Source organism: Micromys minutus (assembly GCF_963924665.1).
Source record: "Micromys minutus genome assembly, chromosome: 9".
In the NCBI taxonomy this organism is placed as follows: Eukaryota; Metazoa; Chordata; class Mammalia; order Rodentia; family Muridae; genus Micromys; species Micromys minutus.
The window spans coordinates 65,664,908-65,684,584 of NC_137978.1; the positions used below are offsets into that span (position 1 = coordinate 65,664,908).

General features: G+C 51.7%; 1 protein-coding gene across 4 annotated transcripts in view; it reads left to right on the forward strand.

Annotated features, from left to right (window-relative positions):
* The window catches only part of CEP104 (centrosomal protein 104), a 31,077-nt gene that overhangs the window by 8,469 nt on the left and 2,931 nt on the right, over positions 1–19,677 (forward strand). For 2 of the 4 annotated variants that reach the window (XM_080920628.1, XM_080920627.1), the window contains exons 7-20: positions 1,014–1,182; positions 1,462–1,620; positions 2,730–2,945; positions 4,273–4,467; positions 4,832–5,017; positions 5,489–5,662; positions 7,495–7,671; positions 9,337–9,543; positions 9,982–10,089; positions 10,884–10,920; positions 11,647–11,713; positions 12,183–12,291; positions 17,223–17,361; positions 17,483–17,550. In XM_080920628.1, the coding sequence (XP_080776754.1) occupies positions 1,014–1,182; positions 1,462–1,620; positions 2,730–2,945; positions 4,273–4,467; positions 4,832–5,017; positions 5,489–5,662; positions 7,495–7,671; positions 9,337–9,543; positions 9,982–10,089; positions 10,884–10,920; positions 11,647–11,713; positions 12,183–12,291; positions 17,223–17,361; positions 17,483–17,550 (2,011 nt within the window). The remainder of the gene's footprint in view (positions 1–1,013; positions 1,183–1,461; positions 1,621–2,729; positions 2,946–4,272; positions 4,468–4,831; positions 5,018–5,488; positions 5,663–7,494; positions 7,672–9,336; positions 9,544–9,981; positions 10,090–10,883; positions 10,921–11,646; positions 11,714–12,182; positions 12,292–17,222; positions 17,362–17,482; positions 17,551–19,677) is intronic. The other 2 variants (XM_080920630.1, XM_080920629.1) reach the window with 2 other exon arrangements.

Genomic DNA, 19,677 nt, shown 5'->3' on the forward strand with positions numbered 1-19,677 from the left:
GCCTTAGCTCTCAGCCCCTGCTGGAGAGACAAGTGTGCCCTCACCTCTGACACCACTGGTCAGCTCCTTCCTGGTGGCCACACCTTGGTTTCTGCCCTCCATGAAGCCTGAGCCTACAAAGCAGCCACAGCGCGCCACGGCCCCCGGGAGTCTGTGAGAAGCCAGTGCTGAAATTCATTGTGTGGGAACCTGGCTTGGCCCTGGGGTGTTGCATAAGAGTAGGTGTGTTCCTGACTATGGCACCATGGGACTTTGTGTTTGTGTGAGGTGTTTAAAAGTAAAACCTTTGTGTTGGTTTCGGGGACATCGTGACAAAGTGGCTAGCCTTACAGCAGTGTTGACAGTTAATGTGCGCTGTGTGAGCCTTGCATTACTGATGGAAGGGATGCTCCGAGCTGCTAAAGCTGTCCATCACAGTACCAGTCACGGGGCTGGCAGGCAAGGGGTCTGATGAGAACATGGAACACAGCAGAAAGGAGCCTGGGGCTTTCTAAATATAGCCTGTGCCCAAGTTCCACTTGAGCTTATATTTCAAGTTTTCTAAGTAAACTCTTTGGGACGGATTATATTTATATAAACTTAACCTATGTATAAGATATCCAAGTCACAGCTTGCATTTGGGTCCCTTTATGCAGCTGATGTCACAGATGTAATACCCTGAAACTCGTCCTCTGAGCGTGTGCAGTGTGGCCAGGCACATGCTACTACAGTGCTTTCTCACCCAGAACAAAGTTATGTCCTGCCGTGCTTAGAACTTAAGAATAACAGTGATAACTACAGTCAGGGCACAGTGCTGAGTGTCCCTGACACCTGACCTGACATGCAGCCCATTGAAGCACCAGGAACAGGAGCCCCAGTGGCTCATAGCCGCAGCCTGACTGGCCTCTCTGAGTCTCCTCCCTCACGAGGGAGACCCTGTGAACAGCTCTGTGACCTTTTCTAACCTTCTCACCTATGTGTTCAGCATGAGCTCTTGACTCTCCTGACCTAAAGGGATCATGGTCTCTCCTTAGCAGATCTGACTACATCTCTCCACTTGATGACTTGGCGTTTGACATGTACCAAGACCCCGAAGTTGCCCAGATCATCCGCAGGCTGGATGAAAGGAAACGGGAAGCTGTCAAGAAGGAGCGCTATGACCACGCAAAGAAACTGAAGCAAGCCATCGCGGACTTGCAGAAGGTACAGCTTCTGAGAACATGCCCTCATCTGCCTAGGCTGCTTCTCCTCTGCAGAAGGGTTCCTGAAGGCTGAGGAGCAGAGGTGAAGCTAGAGTCCCAAGGCAGCTAGAGTTGGGCATCAGTGAGCCAGAGGCTTACTGTTCCTGTGGGGGTTGGGTTTTGGCCTATGTGGGGCTCCTGAGTGCCAGGTGTTGAGACAGCACACAGCACAGACCCCCCCCCTCCCCCCACACTCACACACTTGTCCTATGAGAGCAGATGCCCATGTTGTGTGCTGCAGGTCGGTGAGCGCCTAGGGCGCTATGAGGTGGAAAAGCGCTGTGCGGTGGAGAAGGAAGACTATGATCTGGCCAAGGAGAAGAAACAGCAAATGGCTCGCTACCGTGCCCAGGTGTACGAGCAGCTGGAACTGCATGGCCTTCTACAGGGCGAGCCAGAGGTCAGAACGGGCCACAGGGTTGGGGCGCATGGAAGAAAGTGAAGGGCTGAGCAGGGTCTTGAGCAATCAGCAGATCCTGCTGTGATGGGATCTTCTAGAGTTCACAGAGGCCAGAGTCAGGAAGATCAAGGCCTTGTGATCCCTCCAGGCTAGTCTCCATATTGTATGGGATGTGGTACCTGTGCCACGTAATCATGGATGTGAAACCCACTGGAATAGTCTGAGTGGAGACAGACTTCTAGCAAGTCACCCTATCCCTAATCTTATAGTTCATGTAGGTAGATGATGACTACATGGCAGGTGAGGGAGAGGGTGCTCAGTGCTGAGTACAGGTGAGGAAAGGGGTGAGGGAGAGGGTGCTTGGTGCTGAGTGTAGGTGAGGAAGAGGGTGCTTGGTGCTGAGTACAGGTGAGGGAGAGGGTGCTTGGTGCTGAGTACAGGTGAGGGAGAGGGTGCTTGGTGCTGAGTGTAGGTAAGGAAGAGGGTGCTCAGTGCTGAGTATGGGTGAGGGAGAGGGTGCTTGGTGCTGAGTATGGGTGAGGGAAAAGGTGCTCACTCAGTGCTGAGTACAGGTGAGAAAGAAGGTGCTCAGTGCTGAGTACAGGTGAGAAAGAAGGTGCTCGGTGCTGAGTACGGGCTGCCAGTTCTCACCAGTCCCACTCTCTAGGCTTCCAGCCTCAGGCTGGTGCTAATGGGTGCATGTCTCTGCCTTCCTTCTGGGTAGAAACACAGACCAGTACATAGACCAGGGTACTCCCTGGGACAGACCCTGCCAGGCAGCTCTGCCTGAGTGCACTGTGCATAATCTCTGGACAGGCTGTGAACTGTAGGGCCCAATTCTGAGCCCAGGGCCTTGCCCATTGCGCTTGAGCACACATGTTGGTAAACACTGCACAGCACCTGTGGCCACGTTAAGTCAGGTATTTGGCTCTGCCCTGTAACTGTGGCGGACACAGCTGAGGAGATGCCATGGGCCTGGAACTTAGAGCAGCCCATTGTGTGTGTATGAGCTGTTCTTACTTTCTGGAATGCCAGGTTCCTCTCAGCACAGTCTTCCTTCAGTCCGATGGTCTGCAGCAGTCACACCCTCTGTCCCATCTTCCCTCCAGATGCAGAGACCATTTGCCTTGCCCCTCCAGCCCCTTGCATCTCCCAGCAGTCCCCAGCACTGGAAGGCAGTGTCCTCACTCCCTCGCACAGAAGAGCTGGTAGCTGAAGACACATTTGCTGGCCCCATCCTCCAGGAGAAGCCCTTGGCATCTTCTCCTCGACATTCAGCAGTGGATCAGTTGCCATCTGCCGCAGGCCCTGGCCCGAGGAGCCACGTAAGTTTCTCTCCTCCAGCATGACAGTCATCAACAGTATGGTCGTCCCGGGTGCTGATCTCTCCCGGGGCTAGCCTTCCCTGCGTCCAGGAGGGCACTGGGACACAGGCTAGGACAAGAAGGAGCAAAGCCCATTGGCCTGGGCCACACCTCTTGGGAGGCACATCTGTAGCTAAGCCTGCCAGACCCTCTGGGTCTGCATCATCTGTGGCCTCACAAAGTCTATCTTTTGCGCCCCTGGTTTTTCTGAAAGAAAAAATATACATCTGCCTCAAACATTGCTTCAAAGTATAAGAGAGCATGTGTGAGCGCACATGCCTGCAGCTCTCAAGGAGCCAAGCTGCGGATTAGACTACATAGCAAGTACCAGGACGTCCTATGCATTCTTTCCACATAGCGCCATGTATCCATGGTCTCTGTGCCTTTAGAACAGCATCATAAGAGGAAACCTGAGAAACTCGGGACATGACAGGTCCTGTGGATTCCCCATTGGTTTGGCTCAGGAGCTCAAGTCTCATCAGAAACCTGTTTTCTCGGCTTCCCACTGTCATGGGGAATTTTGCCAAGGGGTCCTCACTTCAGTCCAGCTGGGTCACCCTCATTCACACGCCAGCCTCGGAAGCGGCAGCCGGAACAGAGGAGGTGCCTGTGTTCACTGGCCCCAGGCCTCACAGCACATCTTTGTGCTCATGTGTCAGCTTAGGGCAGCGGTTCCTCTGCAGCCTACTTGAGATATCCGTGTTGGCTCCGGGTTGGCACATGTGATTTCAGACTTTGAGAAACTAATTCTCACTCACCTACTGTCTCAGTAAGGATCAGGGACTTGTCACCGTGTGTGAGGACCTAGTCAGGAATGCTCCCTCTTGGCTCTTACCACTGTGTGCTTGCTTTTTAATTCTGTGCCTTGTCTCTGAGGGGACACGGCTGTGTGGGCAGTAGGAAAGGTGCATGGTGAGTTAGGAGCCGCAGGACTAAAGACTGGGACAGCAGCTGCTGTCCAAGGAGCCCCGCAGAGGAAGCGCGGCACAGATGACTTCACTGGGAGGCTGTGCTGGCGCTGAGGCCTCCAGATCGTGAGCAGTTACCGCTCTGTGCAGTGTAGGAAAAGAATGTCAGCACGCTGCTCTGTGAAGTGGGGGCTGCCCTTCCTCTGATGGGAATGGAAGGCTCCATCTGATTTTCCAGTTAGAATCCACTTTAGACATTAATCTGATGCTGCCCATACTTACCACAGTGATCCCTTCAGACTTCTCACCCAGAAGCCCACCGGATGGGGCGGAGCCTCAGCTCCACAGCACTTTCTCACCTCGCTCTGCTTGCCTCACAGGTGGAAGTCCTGCCCTATGATGAACGGCCTCTTCCTGTTAATCGAAAGCAATTGGAGGAAGCATCTGCAGAGCCAGAAGTGAGAGAGGCAGACAGTGATGTCCGGAGACGGGGTGTCTCAGGGGAGCCAGAGCCCTTGACAGAGAAGGCCATGAGAGAAGCCAGCTCTGCCATTGACACCTTAGGCGAAGCCTTGGTAAAAAAGAAAAACCAAGTTATGCTCACATCACAATGGCACACACATGTGCACATGCACACAAGCATAGCACACACAGAGAAAGAAGGAAGACGGTTATGTGTGTGTCCATGTCTGTCTGTGTGTGTCTGTGTGTATGTGAGTATCTGTGTGTCCATCTGTATGTCTGTGTGTGTGCGCGCGCGCACACACTTGCCATTCACATGTGGAGGTCAGCTTGCAGGAGCCTCAGCTCTTCATTTCCCATTAACACAGCTCCACTTGCAGACAGCTCCCTACTAGGGAAGAGCCTTAAAGCACAAGATGGCAGGCAGCCTAGGGTGTCTGTGTGGCGCTGGACAGGCCACCTCCTGAAGTAAAGCAGGCCTGCTGTTTCCCGCAGGTGGCTGGGGCCTATTCTAAGATGTGGTCCTGCCGAGAAGATGCACTGCTGGCGTTGTACAGGAAGCTGATGGAGATGCCTGTTGGAACCCAGAAGGAAGACTTGAAAAACATGCTCAGAGCATCTATCTTTCTCATCAGAAGAGCCATAAAGGACATTGTGACCTCAGTAAGTCCCTCAACTGACTGTCCACAGGTCACTGATATAACCGTGACTTAGTTTGCAGTGAGACTATGAATGAGGGTTTTCCAGTGAGAGGCAGGGTAAAGACAGGTGCGAGGGGCCATCCTTACCTGGGCACTTCCTCAGCTTTGCACAGCCTTAGTTTTCCCATCATCCTCAGCAGAGAGGCTGAGTCCCCGTGGATAGCACTCAGCCCTCCTTGGTTCTCTTGAGGAGCAATGAGTTGCCCTCAAGTCTGCAGCTCTGAGCAGGCTTTAGAATGAGCACTCCAGACAGGACAGGTTGAGGACTAGGTGTAGCTCATGGTGTTGCATGGTCAGCAGTGTCAAATGCTGAGGGAACGGTGGGATGCAGGGCACTGGGCATGGGGTGCTGTATGTGGAAACACAATTGTCGTCTGAGGTTCATCTTGAACTCCCACCACACAAGGTGCTCTGTCTACCTCCTTTTATTCAGGTCTTTCAGGCTTCATTGAAATTGCTGAAAATGATAATTACACAGTATATACCCAAGCACAAGCTGAGCAAGCTTGACACGACGCACTGTGTGGAGAGAGCCATCCCCCTTTTACTCGCCAGAACTGGAGACTCCTCTGCCCGCCTCCGTGTCATGGCCTTGAATTTCATCCAGGTCGGAACTTCCCCATCACCGTCTTGTTGATGTCTGACTCTGCCTTGCAGGGCTCTTCTGTACTGTAAAGCCTCAGACACCTGCCCTCATGTTCCCTTAGTGCTGAAGGGACAAGCTCTGCGTAGACAGTTTTATCCTGTAGTGCTGGCTGACCTGAGCTCACCGTAGAGTCCAATCAGGCTACTTCAGACTCAGTGGTCCCCTGCCTTAGTTTCCCAAGTGCAGGCTTATTAGAGATGGAAATAGGGAATGTATAAAGCTAGGCAGGTGGCTCGCAGTTAAAGCCATTGCTAATTCACAGTTAACATCCCTAGAACCCATATAAATACCAGGTAGGCATGGCGGCTTGCCTCAGTCCCAGACTTGGAAGGTGCAGATGGGATCTGTGGAAAAAGCTGCCTAGTGAGTCTAGCCAGAGCCTGCCTCAAAATGAAGTGAAAGAGCTTTGCACAAAGATCCCTCAAATCAACTTTGAGCCTCAACCTGTGTGCACACACATGCCAACATGCACTGACACATGTAAGCACAGCATTCACGCGAACAAAAGAAAGGGTTGTGAGATGGCTCAGTTGTGAAAGATGCCTGCCACCCGGCCTGACAGCCTGAGTTCAGTCCCTGAGGTGGAGCCACGGGGCGGAAGGGAACCTCTGCCCTCTACTCCGTCTACGGTCACACATGCACAGAATAAGCTTGGCAGAGTCACCGAGAGGACTGTTAGCAAAAGGAAGAGGAGAACAGGAATGAACCCCGCTGTCTAGTCTGTTCATTCTCCCACCGAGCACACTTACTGTGTGCTGCGTATGTGAAAATTCACATGTACATAGGCAGGAGGGATGAGACAGTTTCATGTGTCCTGCCTCGGCCTCCCAAGCACAGGACCACAGGGTGAGCTACCATCGGGCTTAGGGACCCTCTAGCCAAGCTCCATATCCAGACTTGAGAACATGTAAAATTTGATGCAAAGTTTTGTGAGTGCATACATCTGTCATTTCTCAAAATGTGGAGAGTCTAAGACCTGGCTTTATAAGAAACTTCATGTTCAGGGAAAACAAATAGGAAAAAATAAAGCAAACGAAAGGAACAGAAGCTCTACCAAGTGCTTGTAGCACAAAGCTTGCACAGGGTGTCACTGCTAAATGTGTGTCAGCCCTTGAAACACAGAGGCAGGAAGATGTCTGGCTGCTAAGGGTATCTGCACTCCTGTGGCATAGACACACACACACACAGACACAGAACAAATGCACAGAGGCACACTCACACCTAAAAAATAAATACACTTTCAAGGTCACCAGGTTAACTGGCCCTGAGCCTTCACCCTCAGGCACACGTTTCGGGAACCTGCTATCATAACTTCCGGGGGCCATATTCACTGTGCTGTTGTCCTTTGTACCCGAGTCACCAGTCATGGCCCAAGTACAAAGACAGGTTGTTCCCATATGCTCACACTGTGTGGTAAGTTCAAGGAGGCCTCGGCTATGTGGTGAGACCCTGTTACCCAACAGCAGAAGCAATGGATGGGACTTGTGTTCCTTCTCCAGTAACCACCCTGGCCAAAGAACAGTGACACTCAGTGCTAAAAGCCCAGCTCTAAAATCTTCCCAACTTTAAATTCAGAACTAGTTTCCATTGTAAAGTTTTCCTGACTCCCCTGTTGCTCTCCTCTGCTTTATGTTTGTGGTTTAACCCCCTCTCTGGTCTTTCCCAGAATCCCTAGCTCCCATTCACAGCTCGCCTGTGACTTGTCTGTTTCTCATTTCCCTGTTTGCTCTGTTCGGGGTTCAGTGTGGCCTCCAGCTTTTACCTGACAGTTAACAAACTGCTCTGTCACACAGGAAATGGCCTTGTTTAAGGAGGTGAAGTCTCTCCAGCTCATTCCATCTTACCTGGTGCAGCCACTGAAGGCCAACGCGTCCGTTCATCTGGCCATGAGCCAGGTGGACCTCCTGGCCCGGCTGCTGAGAGACCTGGGCACTGAGAGCTCAGGTTTCACCGTGGACAATGTGATGAAGGTGAGTGAGCCCGCCTCGAGGCGTGACACTGGCCCAACTCCACAGTGTAGAGCAAGACTGTCTAATGAGGACGTGGGGGTGGCTCAGATCTTGCTGTTGTTTCTGTACTAACTGGTGAGAGGGTAGAGTGAACAGGTCACCATCAGCAGTAGGGAACAGGCCGAACCCTCACCTGACAAGCATGAAAACCCAGGTTTGATCCACAACACCACATACAACTGGATATACACTTCTGTAATCCCAGAATTTAGAAGATAGAGGATGAGAATCAGGAGTTAAGGTTACCATTGGCTACATAGTGACTTAGAGGCCAGCATGGCCAACATGAGATGCTGTCTCAGAAGAAAAAAAAAAAAACAAAAACTGAAAAACAAAAACTTATTTGCCTAAGGGAGTGTCAGCCATGACTGCCCTGGTCTATTGCCTAGACCACTGCAGACACCTCACAGACCACACCTCACAGACCACACCTCACAGACCACACCTCACAGACCACACCTCACAGACCACACACCTCACAGACCACACACCTCACAGACCACACACCTCACAGACCACACCTCACAGACTACACACCTCACAGACCACACACCTCACAGACCACACCTCACAGACCACACCTCACAGACCACACACCTCACAGACCACACCTCATAGACTACACCTCACAGACCACACACCTCACAGACCACACCTCACAGACCACACCTCACAGACCACACCTCACAGACCACACCTCACAGACCACACCTCACAGACCACACACCTCACAGACCACACACCTCACAGACCACACACCTCACAGACCACACACCTCACAGACCACACCTCACAGACCACACACCTCACAGACCACACCTCACAGACCACACACCTCACAGACCACACACCTCACAGACCACACACCTCACAGACCACATCTCACAGACCACACCTCACAGACCACACCTCACAGACCACACACCTCACAGACCACACACCTCACAGACCACACACCTCACAGACCACACACCTCACAGACCACACCTCACAGACCACACACCTCACAGACCACACACCTCACAGACCACACACCTCACAGACCACACCTCACAGACCACACACCTCACAGACCACACACCTCACAGACCACATACCTCACAGGCCACACACCTCACAGACCACATCTCACAGACCACACACCTCACAGACCACACACCTCACAGACCACTGCAGACATCTCACAGATCACACCTCACAGACCACTGAAGACACCTCACAGGCCTCTTTCTGGCTGAGCTCCACCATTCATGCACAGGACACCTGTACTGTGCGTGGCCCAAGCCTTAAGTGAAGCCAGTGGTGCATTGATGCCTGCATCCAGTTCAGCTGTGCCTGGTGACACAGGAAAGGAAAAGAGGGGACGGGGTGGTTGCTAATGCATGATCAGGGCCATGGGGGTGGCCATACAGTGCAAACTAAATGCACAGGCAGAGAAACTCCAGGGAAGGGTGGACCAAATGTACAAAACAACCTAGAAGGAGGTGAGTGTGAAAGCTGATTTGCTTGTCTCGTTTGGCCTCGGACTTATTCCCGAGGCATGGCAGTGTGCGTGGGTCACTTTTGTGCTGGAGAAGTTGACGTTGTCCAGATTCAGTAGCAGAGCTGACACTGCTCTCTTTGCAGTTTGCAGTGAGCGCCCTGGAGCACAGGGTGTATGAGGTGCGGGAGACAGCAGTGAGAATCATCCTGGATATGTACACACAGCACCCAGCCCTCACCCTGGAGCACCTTCCTCCAGATGACAGCACCACACGCAGGAACCTTCTCTACAAAGCTATTTTTGAGGGGTTTGCTAAGATAGACGGCAGGCCACCTGAGGCCGAGGCGAGGGTGAGTGGGCTGTGTGGTCTGACGAGACTACAGTCTGCGTTTAGGAAGTGACCTGGAACATACACGTCGGTGTTGACTCATGCCTGGGACCTCAGCACTGGGAGGCTGGGCCAAGAGCATTGCTGGGAACACTGGCCAAGCTGAATGAGAGGGAGGCAGGGTATAATGCTACCTGAAATGTGAAAAAATGGCTAGATTCTTTGTTAAGGAGACCCGTGTGGAGAAGCAGAGTCTGTAGTTCGAAGCAAGTCCCTGGGCAAGGCTCTGGCCTGTCCATGTCCTGCCTGAGAAGAGCAGAATTAGCAATGCACAAACTTTAGTAAATTACTGGAAAGTTTGCTTTTAATATGTTATATTCTTATCACCAAGTTGTCTCCCAGTGTCTGAAGCTACTCCAAAACCTCTTCTAATGTGGGGAAAAAATGTTTTTTAAACCAGGCCCAGAAAAGAGTAGCCACAAAAGAAGCTGAAAAACAAAAGAAAGAAGAGGCAAGGGCTCTGCAGGGCCAGTCGGCAGCACTGAGAGAGGCTCAGGCTGGAGTCCAGGTGAGGCCACCCTGGTGTGCAGGGGAGGGGCGGGCAGTGCACATGGCACCTTACTCTCTTCTGTGGTGGCTATGGGATGAATAGAAGCCTGCCTGGGCCCTGGGTGCCCCATGTCACTTATTAGCCGGCTCTACTGCTGCTGTGGGTCTTGAAGGGAGTCTCTTGCCTACCCTGTAAATGGCCTGCAGCTGAAGGTGAGATTTCAGTCATGCAAGGAAATCCACCAGCACTGCACTTGAGGCCTCTCTGAGGGCGGTTGGGGCAGGCTCTGTAGAGCCTTTGCTGTGCTTCTAGGTTGGATTTGGTTTCTGACCATTAACTGTGCAGTTAAGGTCCTGAAGTGAAAAGCCGGAGGTCAGGCAAGATGGTCAGGAGTCTTGGCTGCCAGACCTGATAACTCAGTTTAGTTCCTGGAACCTGCTTGATAAATGGAGACCCGGCTCCGCAAAGAGTCCTCTGAGCTCTGCTCGCACCAAGGCTCATGCTGCCACTGCTTGTGTCTGTGGCCACGGCTGCTGCACGCTCCAAGGGTGCTAAGGGATGGGCAGAGGCTTCACATGCTGCTGTCTACACAGTGGGGAAAAAACAAGAAGTGTAAAAGCAGCAAACATGTCTAAACATGTCTAAAACTATTTGCCCAAGAAGGGCGGAAGGTTCCCAAACCTTCCCACAAAGGCCAGTGTGAGAGGAATGTCCAGAAAACCGAGCAGAGAACCTGGAGCTGCTGCTTCCTCTCCCATCAGGGACTGTGCACACGCCGCAGCTCACTCCCGACCTTTTTCTCTCTGTCTTAGGAGAAGGAGAACGAGGCTGTGAGGCTCAAGAATCAAGGTGAGCAAATCCCACCAGAGCAGCTCAGCACCAGAAGCATGGCTCTGCTGAGCACATTGGCCACACCTTTAGTCCCAGCTCTTAGAGACTGGAAGGTCTCTGTGAGTTTGAGGCTAACCTGGGCTACATACCAAGTTTCAGGTTCAAGACTCTGACTCAAAACAGAACGAAATCACTTCCTTTAGCAGGCCTGGTGCCACACTCATGAGGTGAGGGGCGGCATGTGTCTTAGCTACTTTCCATTGCTATGATGCCATAACTTATTAAGCAACTCATAGAAGAAAAGGTTTATTTGGGGCGTGTGGTTTCAGAGCGTGAGCCATGCATATTGTGGCAGGAGCATGGCAGCAGACAGACAGGAAGCCCAACCCCAGTGACATGCCTTTTCCATTGAGGCAACATGTCTTAATCCTTCCCAGATAGTTCCACCATTCTCACCCAGAGCACCACACCACAGCAAGTTGGAGACTGCTTTGAAGTACATAACAAGACTCACAAACCAGGGGCTGCAGGCGTAGCTTGTGGCAGTGCAAGGCCGCAGATTTGACCCCTGGCACTGAAGAGAACGGGAAGAAAATGTATCTTGGCTCTGCAGCCCTAATTGGATATGAACATTGTGTTGGATGACTTTTTAAAAGTAGTCATTTTTAAAATAACTATTTGTTACTAAAACTTTAAACATTTCAGCCAAATATTACCTAAATTGTGCTCTTTTAATCCCCTCAGACCCTCAGGGAAGGAAAGCTCCCCCAGCTGACACCCCAGAAATCCCAGATAACCACTTTTTGGATAAGTAAGTGATGCCGTGTGGATCTGCTGCATGGGAGGCGTGGAGAGGCTGTGGGCGAGCGGCTCCCTGGCTCACTCTGCGGACGACTCTGGACCCCTCCCTCTTCCTGATCCCAAACCTGGAAACTGCCCTAAGCTGCTGCTGACTTAGGCCAGGCTCAGCCACAGCCCCTCTTCCACCTCATCCTGCTGCAACAAAACAGCATGCAGTTCCAGGGGCAGGGCCAGTCTCCAAGGGACTGAGCTGACTTCCAGCTCTTCTGTGACATATGCCACCTACAGGAGGACTGTGCCAGCAAGGCTCACACCAGACGGATCGTAAGCTCCTTGGGCTGCTTGGTGAGGCCCTTCGGAGCACCAGGCATTTCAGGACAGGAGGGGTCCAGAGAGTCCTGACTCGAGTGCAGTCATGGTTGTGTGGTCACAGAAGCCAGCGCCTGGCCTTCACTTTCACCTTTTCTGTTTCATTGTAGTCTGTGTATCTTCTGTGGGGAAAGAAATGAGTCCTTCACAGAAGAGGGCCTGGACCTCCACTACTGGAAATACTGCCTCATGCTGACCAGATGCGACCACTGCAGGCAGGTCAGGAGCTGGGCACGGGCCATGACTGCTCACAGGTGACTGCTCGGGAGTCAGGTGCTGAGCACAAGGGCACAGTTAGCACACCTCGGTTTTCAGAAAAAGACCAAAGCACAGTATCCTAGATCTTAGAAGCTCCAAAGGAAAAGTCGGGAGAGCAGAGAACTCTGTGCCGTGACCCAGAGTGACTTGCTGTGTCAGCCACTGTCTCCCTGGCAACTCAGGCATCCCAGTCCCACTTTGATGGCGCTGCCAGCCTTCGTTGCTGGAGCTCTGTGTGAGTGCGGCCCTGCTCTCCGTGCTGGCTTGACTACTGCTGTGCGTGTACTCACACAGACCATAAGTGATGCGTGCTCGGCTGTCTGAGTTCAGCCTGCTGGGAACAGCCTTGCTGCTGGCCACTTCATACTGCATTACCCCTGGAAAAGAAAGAACTTTCCGTTGTCCCAGCTGGGGTGCTGGTCATGATCCTCTAAGTCCGACTCACCGGTTAACTTGCTAGTTACTTATGGCTGACTTCAGTTGCATCACGGAAGTGTCCCCACTCCCCTAACCCTCACAGTCAAATTCCACTTACTGTCTACTGTGGCACAGCACATGTGCAGGGGCTAACAGGTCTGTGACTGTCACCAGACCTCACAATCGTGAGGGTCATCTCTTATTTCATTGTCCTAACAGTGGGGCCATGGTACTCTGTGGGTCCCTACAATCTGCCCCTTGAGGAAATAGCTATGTGCCATCTCCCTCCAAGCCTCACCTTCTTTCTGCCCTCTGCTTGTTCCCAGAGTCTTGTGGGGTGGTACAGATGATTCCCATCAATGGAAAACTGAGCATTGGGCCACCATGCTGTTAGGTGAAAACTGAACCAAATATTTACGCCAACATATGGAAGTAAAGAAACTTGTTTGTGGTCCATAGACAGGAGCCAGCACACAAGGGCCCTGGGGTTCACGTAGGGCCGGATGAACCTAGTAGCTGGTTCATGGGCACCGTCCATGGTGCTGGTTAGGTGTCCCTTCCTGACGGCTACACCTCCCTCTTCTGTCCCTTATCTGGCCCACCAGAGTCTGGGACAAAGTCAAAGGGTAAACACAGTGTTTTCCACTTAGCCAGGACCCAGAGAAAGTTTAGTGCAACGGCATTTTTGGGGTTAATGGCTGTATTTATCACTCCACGTGTCACAGCAACAGACGTGTGTGCACTCGGTGTTTTGGCCGCTAGGAGCCTGTGCAGTAACTGGTGCTTGTTACAGAGGAAGGCTCCCTTGCCCACAGCCCACAATCGCAATGATCTGGAGACATGAACACAAACACTTAGAAGACAATCTGCAGTTGTCTGCCCACTGGGATCCATGATGTCATCACTATGGTCTTGTCTCTGCTTACTTGAGTTCTCTGCCATAGAGTGGGCCTCACCCTGTCAGAAAGCAGTTGGTTGTACTGTAGACCTTGTGCTACCATGGCACCACAGGGCCTGGCCTTGCCGTGCAGCCAGCAGAGTTCATGTCTGTGCAGGACCATTTGTGATGGTTCTCCCTGAAACCTGCAGAGCAGGCCTGGCTCTACCAGGGCAGCCAATAGGAAGGACCCTAGCTGCATCCCTCTACGTCCTTCGACTACGCATGTGGTGTCAGCAGCAGTAGGGACACAACCAACAGTGTGTGGTGCCGGTGGCCTAACGGCCTCCCGCTCAACAGACTAGCAAGGCAGCCCACTGCTGACACTGGGGTTTCTCCACAAGTACTTTACGGTTCCTGGGGTCGGGTGCCTTCTGCTTTCACTCCCTCTAACTGCTCATTGCCTGGTGGTTTTCTAGGTCGTTTAAAAGAATATGGCACCTTTTTACTGAATAGTAAGGTTTCTGAAGGCCTCTTGGAAGGAAGCTGGCCTTTCATTCCTCCATGGCAGCAGGTAGAGGATCAGCATCCATCCTGCAGAGGCTCATGGGATTGCTGGGTCACTTCTTCTTGTGAGGCTCAGTCCATGTCATCGCTTTTCCGTGTCTATGGACACAGGAAGGGTCCTAACAAGTTCTCCATCTCACAGGGCTCACAGGCATCGTCTTGCCTCTGTCCCCAGCAAGTAGCCAGCCACTGCAGCACCATGGCCAGCTTCCAGTGCTGTCCCCTGCATGCTGTGTGAGGGCATGTACTACATTCTGATTGAGCGCCATTTTCAGGATGTCCTGTAAAAAGCATGTCAGTCTATGCTGCATGAGGCCAGGCATAGGAAGACTGCCCTGCAGACTGTGGCTGAGACGGCTCTGACTACCCACAGCGGGCAGTGTAGCCACAAATCATGTTCTGATTTGCTGTGTGGATTTTCCCGGGGGATATACAGAAACATCTGTTCACCCTCATAGGACACCAACAAAGCACAGCTCAGTCTAGCATGGTGAGCTGGTGAGTTTCCTGAAGCTACTCACACCAGCTCATGGCGAGCGCACAAAAGCTGTGCCAATCTGCCTGGAGCCTGCTCGGCCTGGAGTGGGCCTGAAGTGGGACATGGTGCTGGATGTGGCTTTAAAGACTGATGGTCTCTGGTCTTCTAGCTCTAACACTGAATGCTTGCTGAGAACTTGTGAAGGATTCTTAAAACGTTGCTCATTCCACGGTTTAAACACGCTGGCTTTTCTGTCTAACTCTGTGCTCTGTTTAGCTCTAGAAGCTTCAGCGGTGCTAGGGAAACCTCATGCTCTCGTGGCTCTTCATTACTGTGCTTGACTAAGTGCTAGTATCTAGCCGTGGACACATACTGTTTAGCAGCAGGGATTAGGTGAAAGGATTCACTGCTGCTCCTCCTTTCTTTGGTGAATCAGCCAAAAGCCTTTCTGGCTAAGTTGTGAACCAGACAAGGAAAGGAAAGAATCAAGATGCTGTATACAGGCAGATATGCACAGACACGTACACTTCAAACATTCACACACCCACACTGTGGCAGGGCCCAACCATCTGTTACGGTTAATTCCATGGTATTCATGCATGTTTACATATATACACATCTATCCATGTATGTACATATAGAAAAAATGCCCATTTGGGTGGATGGATGGATGGATGGATGGATGGATGGATGGATGGATGGACGGGTAGGTGGGTGGGTGGGTGGATGGATGGATGGGTGGCTGGATGGATGGATGGATAGATGAATGGATGGATGGAGCAGAACTCCCCAAGCCAAACCATTCAACCAGCAACTTTATTACTTTATTTCTTTGCTCTGGTCTTTTATAACTTCTTAGGCAAAACATTAATTCTTTAGAAAACTACCTCTTAGATAAATTTTACATAGACTGGGAGTTACAGAAGAATGTTGAGATTAAGTTCAAAGCAGTGTTTCATTCTATAAGCTCATTATAAGTTCAAAGGCAGAGTTTTTACATGCCCTTGCTTTATCATAGTGCACACCTGTGACGTCATCCTTGGACCCAAATGTTTGTCCTTGAACACAAAATTGCCCCATGTCTATTTCTCTTTTTAGAGTAATTGTGAAATCTCAGTGTATTTCTTGTTATGCAGCCTTTACTTACTTTACCTACTATTGTATTCTTGAGTCTACCTTTATTACATCTTTCTAGCAACTAAGACATCTCTGAAAACTTTCTCCCTAAATTTAGTTTAATCAAGTCAGGAATTCTATACAATCATAATCTATTTGTCTATATAGCATTACTACAAGATACTACATCTTTGTAGGTCTGTAGAAATCTGCTAAACAGGGTGGATCAATACCTAGCAATTGTTTTATGTATATATAATAGTAACAGGAAAAGCATATTAATAGCAGGAATCTTTCCTCAGATTTAATCTCCTTGGCCTTGTCTAGAGAAGCAAAGCTGCTGTAGATTTTAGTCCATGGTGGAACTATCTCGGGAAGATGACCTGCTAGATTTTAGCTTCTCCGAGACGGCTCCCGGCACCAATGGAGTGTTACCTTCACTTAGACTTCCAGTTCCTATGTGCTGCTCTGGGCCTCCTCAGGATGGTGTGCAGCTCCATCCATTACCATGTATCAGGCTGCCAGTGTATTGGTTTTGCATAATTTTGTCGCCATGACAATGGATTCAAGATGAGCACAGTGATCTCTGCTCTGCAGTAGCCGTAATCATGACCACAGCACCACACTGGGCTGCGCGTCTAGCCGGGGTCCTGTTGGACAGGCTTTTGCTCCGAGCCAGTACCTAGAAGCACTGCAGAGTCCCGGCCACCTTACAGATCTCGGCAGTGGGAAGAGCACCTCTCTTTACATGTGCTTGCTGCCCGTGACTGGGGTGGACATCCTTTGCCAGGCACCTGTCATTGACACCTTCCACCTCTGGACACAGCCATCTGTGCACTCGGTTCAGTGTGCCTGTTTGCCCTCGTGTTTGCTGTCTCCGAAATCTTATGAACGGAGGACTTTGAGTTCCCGCTAGCCCCTACCAGTCTTTCCTAGGGTGCATGCCCTGCTCTACTTCTCTCCTGCTCTGGGTCTCCCCCTTCAAAGGAGAAAGACCAGATGGGGAGTGCTGCTTCCTCTGCTGCAGGGAAGAGTGTGAGAGGGCGGGGCTACCCTGTGCACACTCATTCCTCCACCTGGTAACACAATTTGAGAGTCCCGGTGGACAGCCGGCCTCTCCAGCAGTGTGTGGAAGGCATCCATCCCTACTGAGTGTTAGATGGTGGGACCGTCCTATTCATGTACACACTCTAAGAAATACTGGGAGCCAGAATTTGAACCCAGACCCACAGTGGACAGTTCAGTCAGAGCAGTACCCCCACCACCATGGCCTTTTGGTGGCACTGCGGTGATGGGAGCAGAAGGACATGGGGTCTCTACAGAGTGTGGGGTCACAGCCCTGGGGGTTAGAGACCCAGAGAACCCAAAGGAGCTGCCCCTGGTCTGTGGTTCCTGCACTGCCCCACCAAGTCACTCTGCCGTCTCTCTTGGGTACAGGTGGTTGAGATTTCCAGCCTGACAGAACACCTGCTGACAGAATGTGACAAAAGGGATGGATTTGGGAAGTGCCCCCGCTGCAGCGAGGCCATTCCCAAGGAGGAGCTTCCTGGTCACATCAAAACTAAGGAGTGCAACGGTGAGTGTGCCCGAGTCCTCCGGGGCATGGGCAGGCATGGCATCCCGGGAGGAGATGCACCCTTCCTCCCCACAGAGGGCTTATCCAAGTAACCAGGTCCTTTTTACTGAAATAATTTCAGCTGCCAAATCGGAGAAGGTGGCAAACCGCTGTCCCCTTTGTCATGAGAACTTTGCTCCTGGAGAAGAGGTGAGAGGGCCTGCGCTGAGATGGGAGCAGTGGGGAGGTGGTGAGCAGGTGGACACACACTTAGGGTGGTGGCTGTGGGACGTGACCCTCCTGACTTCCTGGTCATGGCTGTCGTGTATGGGGCAGGCTCCCAGCATCAGAGTCTGTACCTGTCAGCATTTGGGTTGACAAAAGTGCCCCACGGTGACAGATAGTTCATGTTCCCTCCTCTGGCTGTCTGCCCAGCATAGTGTGGTCCCTGTAGGGAACCTTGGACCCCCAAGACCATGTTCTCAGCACAAAGGAGGTTCATTTGTCCTGACGGGACAGAGAACAGGGATGGTAGATGGAGGGAGAGGAAGAAGGGAAAGGGAACTAATGAGGGGAAAGGAAGGGTGAGGGGAGGGAGGGGGGACTAAGGACTGTCTCTGAATATAGGGAAGACAGATTGGCCCATAGGCAAATGGCAGCTTGTAAATGTAAAAGTGAGGCTGGAGAGATGGCTCTTCCAGAGGTCCTGAGTTCAATTCCCAGCAGCCACATGGTGGCTCCCAACCATCTGCAATAAGATCTGATGCCCTCTTCTGGTGTGTCGGAGGACAGCTGCAGTGTGCTCATATATAATGAATAAATCTTTAAAAAATATAAATGTAAAAGGGAAGGCTCTGTTAGGATGAGGGGTTTAAACTTTAATGAGCCATGTTAATTAGGTAAAACAAAAGAGACTTTTGATAGCTGAACCTTTGTGGTCAACCTCAGAAGGAGGAAGTAGCCAAATAAGGGGACAGAACTTGGTGGCCAGCTTTAGGAATGGAATCAAATGGTTGGTTTTGGTTTTGGTTCCTTGGCTGTCCTGGAACTCTATCTGTAGACCAGGCTGACTTCGAACTCACAGAAGTCCACTGGCCCCTGCCTCCTGAGTGCTGGGATTAAAGGTGTGCACCACCACTGCCCAGCTGATCTAATGGTTTTTAGCAGGCCAGAGGGAACGGGGAGAGGCAAGGCCTCCAGAGCCATGCTTGCCATGCTCAGCTGGCTAAGTCCTTCATTGCCCTCCATGCCAGGCAGCTCCAGAGGCCTGCTCTTGGCTCCACTCTGCTCCAGAATGTGTGATGGGTCACAGAAGCTGGGGACCTGGAACACACTGCAGAGCCTGCAGGCAACTCAAAAAGCTGAAGAGTGATTTCCAAGTGATAGTTGAAACCTCTTCTAAGCAGTGTGACTGGTTTCTGCCTCTTTCGGGCAGCTGAACTGGTCTCAAGTCCTCTTTGCATCTTGGATACCCTGGGAGGGAGTGGCCTAGTGAATCAGATCAGTTTCAGGGACTTTGCTGATGGAGCTTACAGGCTGGGTGGATGGAAACTGTTACACAACACTGGCAGCTTAAGAGTGGCAGGCCTGCTCACTAAGTGATCTATTCGTGGATCAGAGTAGGGATAGAGCCGCAGCCAGCACTGCCCTATGAATGATGGCCTCTGGACAACAAAGGTCCCTTTGCCTGACCTTCTGAAGCTTTGGAGCTGACTCCTAGTCTCAGGTAGTGTCCTCCTGTCTGGAGCATTTCACCCAGAACAGGAATCAGCTGTTCTGCTAAGGAGTGTGGCTGTCTCCGCCGGCCTCTGTTCAGCACAAGTCAGCACTGCTGCTCAGCCACACTGGGCAGAGCTGGGACGTTTACATGTTTCACCACCGTCTCCTGTCCACACCCAGCCAATGCACCCTTCTCAGCTTGTCTTCTTGGCATCCCAGCATGTCCCTGCCCCCAATTCTGTAGCCTCACCAAACTCAAAAGTCCTAAGGACATGAAAGTGTTGTGTCTGCCCTAGGATAGTCCAGACAACGCTGGAGTCAGTGAGTCCGGCCCCTTCTGCCATTCTCTGGTACCTAAGGGTGACCAGAATCAATATTCTGTGAGAGCCCAGGGCAGGGATGAGCAGAGACAGGCTCCACTCTGGAGCCCAGGACGTAGCTGTCCATGTGAGCACCTGCTGCAGACATGCTTGGATGCACTGTTTTCATTCACAGGTCTTGGGCTTGAGTTCTGTTCCTCGTCTGTAAAGGCCTTGTTCTAAGAAGGGCATCCAGCCATGAGGCTGCCACCGCATGTTGTGCTGAGAGGACCCGTCCTCACCAGCAGACTCTGCCCTC